General features: G+C 43.2%; 1 protein-coding gene and 1 non-coding gene across 3 annotated transcripts in view; both read right to left on the minus strand.

Moving 5' to 3' along the window:
• Positions 1 to 11149, minus strand: part of SF3B3 (splicing factor 3b subunit 3) — a 29744-nt gene extending 18595 nt beyond the window's left edge. Inside the window, exons 1-10 of one of the 2 annotated variants that reach the window (XM_061375812.1) lie at positions 11039 to 11149; positions 10295 to 10621; positions 8982 to 9154; positions 8466 to 8607; positions 7281 to 7393; positions 6409 to 6546; positions 5306 to 5409; positions 3907 to 4072; positions 3314 to 3409; positions 2731 to 2803 (exon numbers count right to left, since the gene is read on the minus strand). In XM_061375812.1, coding sequence (XP_061231796.1) covers positions 2731 to 2803; positions 3314 to 3409; positions 3907 to 4072; positions 5306 to 5409; positions 6409 to 6546; positions 7281 to 7393; positions 8466 to 8607; positions 8982 to 9154; positions 10295 to 10621; positions 11039 to 11108 — 1402 coding nt within the window. In that variant the 5' untranslated portion in view covers positions 11109 to 11149. The remainder of the gene's footprint in view (positions 1 to 2730; positions 2804 to 3313; positions 3410 to 3906; positions 4073 to 5305; positions 5410 to 6408; positions 6547 to 7280; positions 7394 to 8465; positions 8608 to 8981; positions 9155 to 10294; positions 10622 to 11038) is intronic. The other variant, XM_061375813.1, reaches the window with a different exon arrangement.
• LOC133224397 (small nucleolar RNA SNORD111) lies at positions 7010 to 7089 on the minus strand. The gene has a single exon (XR_009728846.1). It is a non-coding gene; the product is annotated as a small nucleolar RNA SNORD111 (small nucleolar RNA).
• Positions 11150 to 11517: the final 368 nt, after the last annotated feature.

Consider the following 11517-nt stretch of genomic DNA (forward strand, 5'->3'; position numbering starts at 1 on the left):
TTACACTCTTTCAATTCTCTTCTCCATCCCACCAGGAGTGGGCAGGGAAAAAGGGGAGTGAGCAAGCAGCTCCATGGCCTGAGTTACAGCTGGGCTTAAATCACAACAGCATTCCATAACCATAGGGCATTCCCATGCCAGCAAGCACACATGATCATTTTCTCTTCAAGGTCTCTACAAAGCAGCTTGGAGCCAATCCTCAGTCTAGAAGGGAGCTGAAAACACCCATAAAAAACACCTCTGATTTTAACAAGGACTGGCCATTCTGCAGACACACAGTTGATTATCTTGTTCCCCCAAAGACTGGAAGATGGCAGTTGTTTTCTACCCCTCAGCTACCGAAGGCAGCAAAGGCAACAATCTTCAACTACCCAACAGCTCCTAGAATTTGTTTACTGAAAAGCTTAGCCCCATGATTTTGGGATTCCCTGTGGTTAAGCTGTGGGGCAATATAGTAGCCCCTAGCAGTGAGTACACACCTGTGGTGATCAGCACCTCCACCACCAGCAACCTGTGGAAGAAAAAAAAAGGCTTGGTATTGGTAGTATCACCACATACCAGCCAAGGTTAGTATTTGCTCTGAAGGCTGCAAACCTGTATCTTACAGAGGCCTTACAGCACAGAGACACTGTGGCAGTGAGGCAGAACCAGGCAATCCAGCACTGCAAATGGAATGCACAAAAACCAGCACCTGCACAACTTCAAGATTAGATACATGTTTGAAATGATTCTGTAGGCTTTTTTATTTTAAACCCAGTCAAACTGTTCCTGAATTCAAAGGGTTGTAACTTAGGGATTGGTTTCATGTAACTTTAAACTGTATTCAGAAAGTATCATGGCTCATAACAGCCACAGCTTCCAGCCTTCTGGAATCATGGAGATGATCTTCATGCTGCAGCCTGGAGAATTTGCAAGGAGGAAAAAGAGCCTGCAAAACTGGTCTGGTTTATGTACGTTATCAACAGTCCTCCATCTCCTGAAAAGTCAAAGGCATTCTCTGGAACCCCAAGGGAAAAGGTTTTCAGACTACAAGGTGATGCAAGAAGCCTCCATCTCTCAGAGGAACAAAAGTTACCAACTCCTTTTCCAGAAAGCAGGTGCAAAGGTTTGTCTCTATCAAACTGGAATGCCTCTTTCAAGAAAAGCACATAATTTTTGACATGAACTGTGGAAATACTTTTCCTCTGACCCTTTTATTCCTGGGGAAAATGACGGCACTCTGTGCTCAAAGTTCTTTCCATACTGCTTAGGCAGTACATGAGTCTTAGAATCACAGACAATCACAGAATTGTTTAGGCTGGAAGAAACTGGAAAGTTCACCCAGTTCCAACCCCCTGCGACAGGCAGGAACACCTTCCACTAGACCAGGCTGCTCTACACCCTGTCCAACCTGGCCTTGAACATTTCCAGGGATGGGGCAGCCAAAAGTTTTCTGGGCAACCTGTGCCAGGGCCTCACCACCCTCACAGAGAGGAACTTCCTGCTCTCATCTCAGACTCTTCTCTGTCAGCTTAAAGCCATTCGCCCTTGTCCTGTCCCTACAGGCCCTTGTCCAAAGCCCCTCTCCAGGTTTTCTGTAGCCCATTTAGGCACTGGGGCTGCTCTAAGGTCTTCCCAGAGCCTTCCCTTCTCCAGGCTAAACAAGTACAGCTCTCCCAGCCTGTCTCCAAGAAGAGGTGCTCCAGCCCTCGTAGCATCTGTGTGGCCTCCACAGGACTCGCTCAAGCATGTCCACATGAGTACGGGAAATTATGGCATGTCTTGGATGGCAAGGTAAATCCCACAGCAGTGTTTAAAATTCCCACAGGGTTACTGGTTTCCTTGGAAAAAACACTACCCTGTGACTGCTTAAAAACAAGATACAATGTCACCACAGCAGGATGAGGTCTCCACTGCAACAACCTGTCATTTCCATATCCAGTACCTGAACAACAGATCTTTGTGAGATTTATACAAAGCTCTCCCCAGAAAATAACCACTGAGGCTGCTAGCACCCAGAACAGATCTGTTTCAGGGGGTTTAGGTGTTTCTGAGGAAACACAAAACTCTTGACTCTGATCTCACCCTCAAGAGAAAGGCAGCACAAGGGACTGTACTTTCCTCTTGTACTTTAATAACCAAACCCAACCAGTCAAACCAAGCCCACAGTTCCATATATTCTACCGATTTCAAATCTTGACTTTTCTGGAATCAGCAGAACTCTATACACTGCTGAGTTTTTCAAGAGGAAGTGTGTCCTAGCCCAAATAGACCATTTTCTTTGCAGATAATGCATAGAGGGAAGTAAAAAAACACAAATACTGTTGCTGATTTATTTTCTTTGATCTGTCATTTGTATCCCACTCTCATGAAAAGCTGAGTACTGTAGTTGTCAACATGAGATGCTCCAATAAAAAGCATAATCAATGCCTGCTGATGTCAGAGCAAGAGCTTATGGGAAGTGGGAAAGGATGAGGAGGCCAACAGCTTCAGGCTGCAAATGTACAGCTGACACAGCATATTGGGTGATGGATGTAGCTGTGGGCAGGTACTTGTCATTCAGAAGTGTGACAATTCTAGGGGATCAGAGGGTGGCTTCTAAGTACAAACAGGCGGCTGCTGATTCAAAACCTGGCTTTCACGGATGGCACACAAGCATCATGCAACACCTTTCCTATCTCCTTGGACAAAACAGCAAAATACAACAAAAAACATTATCACCTCCTTGTGCCTTAGGAAAATACTGCATACCTTCAACATGTCTCCTCACTGTCCATACAGCATTAGGGTTACCGGGCAGCTCTGAGACAGCCATTTCAGATACCTAAGAGTAAACAGAAAGAAGGTTCTTTTGCAAACAGATGTTTAGACTTAACTACAGCAAGCCACCTAACCACCAACAGCTCTTAAGCCTTCCTACAATGGGGTAGGAAGCTAGTAATTCCTAATTCTTATGCTCTCTCCCTGTGCTGCAGGGTAGAATACATTCAGCACTGATACAGCAACATCAGAGCTCTGGATGATCAGCTTTAGAAGAAGGTCACTCATCCCCACCAAAGAGAACAGCAGCAGCTGGCAGAGACAACGGGATGTTCTGGCTCAATAAACTCAAGTATTAGAAGACACAAAATGCATGTGGCTGGAGTCAACTGAACAAAAAGCCTCTGCAACTGTAAAAGTAAACAAATCTACTTCCAAGAAGCAAGCCTAGAGAAAGCTGCTCTCCAGACCAATGGGAGAAGGAGAATCCCTTCATTTCAGTTCCCCTGTTGAAAAGATTTTCTCCCGCTGTCCTTCCCTCCAAAGCTTCTCTTCTGAAGTGTTGAAGTCTTACCTCAAGTCCATGTCTTAGAACTCTCAGAGATGACCTGGGTCCCCGACCACAAGCCACATACAGCTGTGGCGTGTCTTCATTGGCCAAATCTGCTATCTGTATGGAGAAATAAGTGTCAATACCCAAAGGAAGAAAGAATTAAACTATACATGCCACACCACTGCTTTAAGAATGTTTTTTTTTCAAACAGCGAAAGCAGTGAAGATGCCGTAGCGTGTACTACCTGCTGCCCTGAAATAGTATCAGGTTTTAAGCAAACTCTCTGCAGAGTGGGGAGAACTGGTCTGATGGTCAGCAGAGGGGCAGCACAGAACTGCCACTGACATCATGTCCAGATATATACTTATCACCCCAGGAATCAAAGGCTGCCAGGCCAGATACCAGTCTTAAGCAGCTGCTCAAGAATTTAGCAGGCTTGCTTTTCTACCACAACTTACTATAGAGCAGTATTTCTGGAAACCTAGGATAATGCAGCTTTGGGACTCCACTTACACACAAATACTCTGAAGAAAAAAATAATTCATCTATGATCAACTCATCTGCAAATGAGAAAGACTTAAATGGTGAATGTAAGCCTGCTGATGGCAACATACCTGACAACACAGAATAGGAGATAAACTGTCCAACTCATCCACCAGCACCAGGTTCTTGAGAGGTCGTGGCTGGAAAAAGAATGTATCTCCTTCCTCAAGAGGCATAGCAGAAGAGAACTCTGGCTCCTCATCATCGTCACCCAGGTGAGCAATTTGGTACAGGTAACTTGAGACAAGAGAGCAAGAGCAACAGCATGTTCAATGTGAAGGTCATGTAGACTTCTCTCTAAGCAAGGCATAGACAGAGACTCAGGCAGCAGAGGGAAATCCTTCCTTACATTATACAGCTACCAAAGTTTAGCCTTAAGGATTGCCATCTTGGTGACAAAATCTTTAAAGGGAATCAGAAACCTTCAAGACAAACTCCAAACAAAAATATCCACAACCTCCCCCTCAAACCTTTGTAGCTGTCACTGGCAGGGTGTCCCAGAGTCCCAGTGTTCTCTCCATTTACCCACTAGCCTTTCAGATATTCTTGTATTAGAGCCAAAGCAGCAACTGACAGCTGAGGCCAAACGCAAGGACAATGGCTAAGACTGCAACTCCACAGTTATCTTTTTTCAGTGGAATACTCTCTTCTGACTATTTTAATCTGTATTCCCTATTCCATTTTATGAACGTAAATATTACAATAAACAAGTTAAATTTCAGAGGAGATGAGAGGGGGAAATAAAACAACAACAACAAAACCCCCACAACCCCAGATACAGACTGATTTACTTCCTGGTTTTAATGAAGTTCAAATGAATATGGCTTCCTCAAGTGCCTGGTTTATACAACCTAGCTCAGTCACTGCAGTAAACTGGCGGGAGCTCCCTCAGGTGGCTGACTGCAGATATAGCCAGAAAAAAAAAAAGTAAAAAAAAACGTACCTGTCTTCACTCCTGTGAATTCCTGACTCGGACACTGTTAAACCATCTTGAAAGGCCTGTAAAGTCTTTGAGTCTTTAGAATAGCCTGGAACCCCAACTATGAATTGAGAAAGTCCTCAAATACACATCTGGTAAGGAAAGGACCATAATTCCTGTGGTCTATCTACTTCACAACACACGGAAGTTCAATGAAAACTATCAAACTAAAAGACAATTCATCTGGATATACGATGGATGCCATAAGAACTCCAAGTGCTCAATTCTTCCAAAACCTTCTGCAACAGAATATAATCTCTTGCTCTGTGCTCTGCAATATCTTATTTGGGTTCAAACAATAAAGTCCCTCCATTCAGTCATATCCTAAGCCAACTGCTCTGCTCAAGCCATGTGAACAGAGCATTCATGTACCAACTAAAACAGAAGTGCTGTCTTTCTACATTCATTAGGTTCAGGTGCCAGTTTGCAACCCTGAACAGAAACAGTCTGTTTTCCAAGGGGAAAATGCTGCCATCAAATTTTTTACTCACTGGTTTCCAAATTCAGATGCCACAAAGAGAAACCCTGTTTTCAGCACACACATGGCAGCAGCAACAGGAACAGTGTCAAAGTACTTCAGACGAATCTCTGTAACCTGAAAACAGAGGAAGATGTGACTGTACTAGTACAGGGCTAGAGCTGTACATGTGTGGCTCAATTAAAAGCAGCTGCTTAGCTATCCTCTCCAAAAAAAGGAAGCAGGAGAGTGGGCCAGGCCTAACCACATCAGTAGTTTGGGCCAGCAAGTTATGAATCACAAAACACAGCAGACAACTTTGAACACAGAAGACAGGATGTTTTATTCGAAGACTTTTGGTCTTTGAAGGCAGCTGCAAAAATAGCAAGCTGTTGAACAGAAAGAAGAAATCTGCTTCACTGAGCACCAGCCATTCCCCAGCATGTGAAGAAACAACTGTCTTGAGCATATTTCTACATTTCATATGGTCACAACAGCTCTTGCTGAAACATTCAAGAGTGACCTGAAGCCACTTAAAGATGGAACATAATCATCGCTAAACTGACATGTTTAGATGAAGGAAGAACTGATTTGACATTTACTCAAAACCCCCAACTGATTCACTGCAGCACAAATAGTTTCATCGCAAAATACTAGGACAACCAGTGGCATGCCACTGCAAGCCTCTGATTCAAACTCATGGATCAACTCTACCTCAATTTAAATAAAAAAATAACAGCATATAAATATTCAATCAAGAGATGAAACAGAGAGCACCTACTGTGATCAAGAGAAACTTAAGTCCCCCAGAATCAGTTTCTGGAATACCTCCTTTTGCGGGTTCATGGACCAAACCCTACATCTTCTGAAGAGAGAACTGCCTGCAGAACATCTGAAGCATACCCAAGTGACTCTGCAGCGCAATTCTCACAGGATTTTGCAAACCTGGTGCTGCATCTCTGCATGAGTGAACATCAGTTACAACTGCAGATGTAACAGTATTACAAATTGCACAAACCATGTGCCATTACATAGCTAAGCCCACAGTACTAAGTATTTTTCACTTCAGAGCATCAAAGTAATTGTCTAAGAACATTTCTCAGTTAATGCCTTTGATGCTCTTCACATAATGCTTACCATGTCTTCATCAGTCTCCAAAGTAATTTTGAAGATGTCTCCTTGCTCTGTCTGGGCCAGGAAGAAGAACATGGACTTGGTCTTATGTGTAGCAGAGCAAACAAAAATCATACCCCTCTCTGGGTCATCCAAATCATTCTGCAAGAAAGAGATGTCATTGGTGGAACTACCTGGCAAGTGCCGATGTGATTTCTCCAACTGATTTTCTATTTCACGGGTGCCTGAAGAGCATGCGAGGAGGCTTTAAACACAAAGCACATCTCCTCCGTTGTACCCATAGTTACCCTTGGTACATCTCTGCCCCAGAAGGCAATAAATTTCTAAGACACTGTGCCAAAACATCACCCCTCCTATCTTTTTTGCTCTGCTCTCCAGACAACTTGTCACATACCAAAACCAAACATCGAGGAAAGGGCTGTAATCCACATGTGGCCCTTCGTGAGCATCTGAACCCTGGCAGGTGTTCAAAGCACACAATTTGCAACACCAAAGGTGGAGGAAGCAGCCTTAGATGCAACAAAGCAGCTCTTGAATTTACCTGTTCACACAACAGCAACCATGACTCACCACCTCACGTAATGCCACTGTACACAGACAGCGCTTGCCTGATCAGAGTCTTTGAAGTATCTCCAGCATAAATCTCAGAGAAGAGACATGAACCAAGCTCATCACTTCAGGCTATGCCCACCTCCATCTTCCCTCCTAGGTAACATGCATCCAGTAAGGTAGGTGAGAGGCTGACACACTTAACTCATTTTTTCTTATTTTAAAGCCTCCCTGACACTTTTAATCTCAAAAGGAAAATACAAAGCTTTCACTGAGCACTGACAAAGATAACTAACAAAAAAGGATAGGAATTACAAAATTCTCACCCGTCTTCTGGGAATTGGGCATCTGATATCAGGCTGGTCACCGAAGTTTTTGTAAGTAATATAGTTTTCAGAACAGATCAGCACCCCACTAGGTCCATCAGAACCACCAGGAACTGAGAACCAAAGAAGAAATATGATGAGAAAAGCCCTTACCACAGATCTGATTTGCTGCCTGCAGAACATTTCTTTAGGCTTTCTTTAAAGTGCCAGAGCTTTCAGTCCTCCCCATCACCCTACATAATCTGCTCTTATTAAAGAGTAAGACAAAGAACCAAGTACAGCTGCCTGTGTCAGCACAACAAGATGGCAGACGAAACTAGGGGACCAGGAAGGAGAAAAAGAAAGGATGTAGCTTCAAATGGCTTATGTTTTACCCTTCCTGGCTTATTCTTGTCTAGGAAGTCACAGGTGCAAAACACTGTATTAGCAACTTGTCAGTTAAACACAACCCTGGGCTTACTGGCATCTTTGCTTGCTGTCAAAAAAAAGTAATTCCATCAGATGGTTTCCTGATGTATCTCTCAATTTTAGAGTATGTTTTTTAAAATGCTTCTATTGAGGTGCCAGCATAACAAAAAATATGCTCAAAATAGCTGTAGTCATCAGATCCAGCCCAGTACTGGTTGTCCCAACAGCTGACTACAGAACCTGCCACAACAGGGCAAGCACACAAGGATGTTCAACTAGTTTAGCTTCCTTCATACTTGCAAGAGGAATCGGCAGCACTCCAGTGGTTTCCCAGATTGAAGGCATTAGGCTACTTTGTATATCACCTTGGCATATGGATTCATATACTGTTTTTCAAATGTTTATTAACTAATGGAATCCTATGTGAGAATACAAGTACTCCTATATTACCTAAAAAATACACAGTTTTGCATCTGCTCCCAGCTAGATGCAATCTAGTTAATATCTCTTAGCTTTGGAATCCAAAGAATATCCAGAATACATCCAAAAGAAGAGATGAGGAGCACTTTCACATCACAGCTGTATCTAGGAATTCTTGGACTTCTCCATGTGTGAACCATCACTCATTACCCGACTTCAAAGTCAATTAATTTACACTAATGGTGCCAGCTACCATCAACACAACTCCCAAAATGTGGAGTATTGACTGTGTTTCCTGGGAGAATGGGAACCAAGTACATCCCTGAGAAAATGACTTTGTGGTGAAGTTGGCAGTACCTGTTATGAGGAAGTTGCCGTGCTCTTCCAAGGGCTCACTGTATTTCCTAACAACATGGTTCAAACCCAAGTCCAGTTCGTAAAATGTCAATGTCTGTTGTGTGTTGGCTGCTGCTTCTCCTGTTGGATCATTGTCTGCTTCCTAAAACAAAACACATAAAGGAGTCTTTCAAGAAAGGTATTAAAGAAAAAACAAAGCTAACAAATGGGAAACAGTTTTGAGGAGCATTAGAATGAAATCCAAACGAAAACTTTCTGGAAGATGCACCACAAAAGGTACAGAGATAAAAAATGCACACATCTCCAGTTGAAAAGCAAGAATTTTAAGAATCATCACCTAGAAAGAACAGACTTGCCTATTCTGATTGAAGGCAAGACAAAAAACAAGCTCACAACAACTGAAAACTGCCTCAGACAGCAAAAGCAGTCAACATTCCCTGCCTCCACAGACAGATTAAGAACAGAAGAGACATGACAAAGCTCAAAGACAACAAAGGGAGATCAAGCTCTTCTCACCTCATAATCCATTTCCAGACAAGCAAACATTGGGTTTTCAAATCCCACGTCGACTCCCACCACATGGTAGACCAAAGTATTGGCCTTGTGGGCTTCCAGTGGGGAGGAAATGGTGAGACGAGCAGCAGCATCTCTGTTCAAGATATACACCAGCTTCTGCTTTTCAATAGCACCTGCAAAAGCAAGGACGACACTATCTGAAGCACAGCTCCTGCTGATCAAATCTGACCGTATCTGCAGTCCAGTATCAATACACAGCCTTGCAAGAGAATGCCTGATACTTCTGCTGAAGCTCACCATCAGTATTTATCTCTGTGCCACCAATTAACTTTAAATGCCCCATTTTAAATGTTTTGGGCTGCAAGCAAAAATGCCAACTCCAGCTCTTTAAAGACAAAATTTGACCCTTTGAGCTATGTTCATCTAGAACAGCCAACCTACAATGGCTACAGGCTGCTCTACTCACTCATTTCACCACACAAGAGATAACAGATTGCAGGGAAGGAAAACCAAACTGAGCAGGCAGATATTCGACTATTTAAAGCCACTTGGCAGTAACATCTCCTCAGAAATACTGTAACTAAGAAAATCCATTCTTAAGTTAAGCGATATGCACAGTATCCACATCATAACAAACGCTCACTGTGAGCATGAATGGCACAACTGTAACTGGCTACCTCTGCACTCATGAAAACAAGACTTGTTAGAAAGAAAACATTATTTGTCGATATTCCTGATATAAAAAACCCCCACACTATTAAAGTACTATCGCTTCAAGCTCTTAGTGTGTAGGAAAGCAGCATTGTACAAAGGTGGCTTTGGCAACTCAGAAAGTTGCCAAAAAGTACCAACTCACTAAGACACCTTGTGGCAAATCTTATAAAAACCCCCAAACATCACCCAAGTGTCCTTCTACTGGTGAAGCTGCATCTGAAGTGCATCTAGCTGCCTCCATGATACATCTCAGAGAAGACTGAGGAACTCATAATGTCATTTCAGGCTATGGCAGCTGACTGACTACACGGTAGTACTGATGCATGCAACCCCAGTTTCTCTCCCAGACATGGCACTCTGGGGATCTGTGCACCATTAAGCAAGCTGGCCTCTTTCCAGCGTTAGAATTCATTTGTACAATTCCATCAGCACCAAGGAACTATTCTGAATGCCTGCATTCTCTCCAACATGTCTCACAGCTTAGCAAACTACCCGAGAAACACTTCCAATTACAGCTGGCAGAAACTCACTCCAAAATAAATACCCACAAGACAAAAGGAAGAAAGATAAAGTGAAACCAAGCTGATATACTGACTTACTGATCATGACTGCTCGGCCCTTTGGGTCTACAGCCAAGTACTGGCCTGGAACGATTCTGCGACATCCACTCTTGCCAAAGGTTTCCTGATGAATCTTCTCAAACACGTTCTTTGAGGGCTGGTACTCCAGAATAACAATGCGCCCCGAATCACTGCCTACAACAATATAGTCTTTGGTGCCACCTGTCAGCCTGAAGGCCATGAGGGACCGAATGACTCCAAACACTTCCACAGTCAGCAGGGTGTGAACCTTCCCTGTGTTGGGATCGGGGCGCAGTAACTCCAGGATCTTGCCACGGGAAACAACAATTTCTTGTTGCTTGGTTCCTAGAGAACCCAAAATGTGACAAAGAGTTGGCAAAAATGTAGCAGAACATGCAACTTTAAGAAGCACTACAAGAAATAAAATAAAATTTCATTACTAGTAAATGCTAAAGAGTTCTATGATTTCTATGGAAGAATTGGAAACAACTACATTCAGTGCCACTATTGAGTATTTCTTAACAGACCAGGAAAACTAACCTAAAATAACTACTAAATTAAATCTACAGATAATCGACCCAAACTTCTCTTGATGCTTCCATAAGTTACAACAACTCAAGAGCAAATAACAACATACCACTGGAAAAAAAAGGCACACTGAAGCAAACTAACTTCAGCAACTAAACCAAATAAAACCCACCTTTTTTCCACTATGACCCCCAAAAGCTCAAGCCTAGATGCATGAAGGGAGGTGAAAATTACCTGAAAAATTGCCATGGATAGCATAGCTAATACCAGTGGCACGCTGCAACGTCAGGTTGTAGAGAAACATGTTGGCAATGAGTTTGTCACCTTATCGTAGCTCCACCGAGTCTGCAACAAGTAGAGAGAAAAAAACGTACTTTGCAAAGCCAAAGCCTTCCATAAGGCACAGAGAACCGCTGTCCCCCTGCTTGTCTGAGTTTAGCACCTCACATTGGAACACTGTCTGCCACTCAACTGAAGTTACGTGGCATTTATTACGAGGCAAATGGCTCTCCGAGTGAAGACCAGGCTACTGAGCTCCTTACTGCAGTGTGCCTCAGCACGACGTCCAGCTAATGACTTCTCTTGCGGTTTCAGTTGTTCACAGATCAAACAAAGTTAGGGAATAACATCTCTAGGGATGCCCTACGCTATTACACATCGCTTATGTCGTCTCTTCATTAAATACGAACCAAGCCTACCCACAACGACTTAGG

This window comes from Neopsephotus bourkii, unplaced genomic scaffold (genome assembly GCF_033783945.1).
Source record: "Neopsephotus bourkii isolate Nb327-2 ecotype Australia unplaced genomic scaffold, CSIRO-AGI_Nbou_v1 NB_1678, whole genome shotgun sequence".
NCBI classification, from domain to species: Eukaryota; Metazoa; Chordata; class Aves; order Psittaciformes; family Psittacidae; genus Neopsephotus; species Neopsephotus bourkii.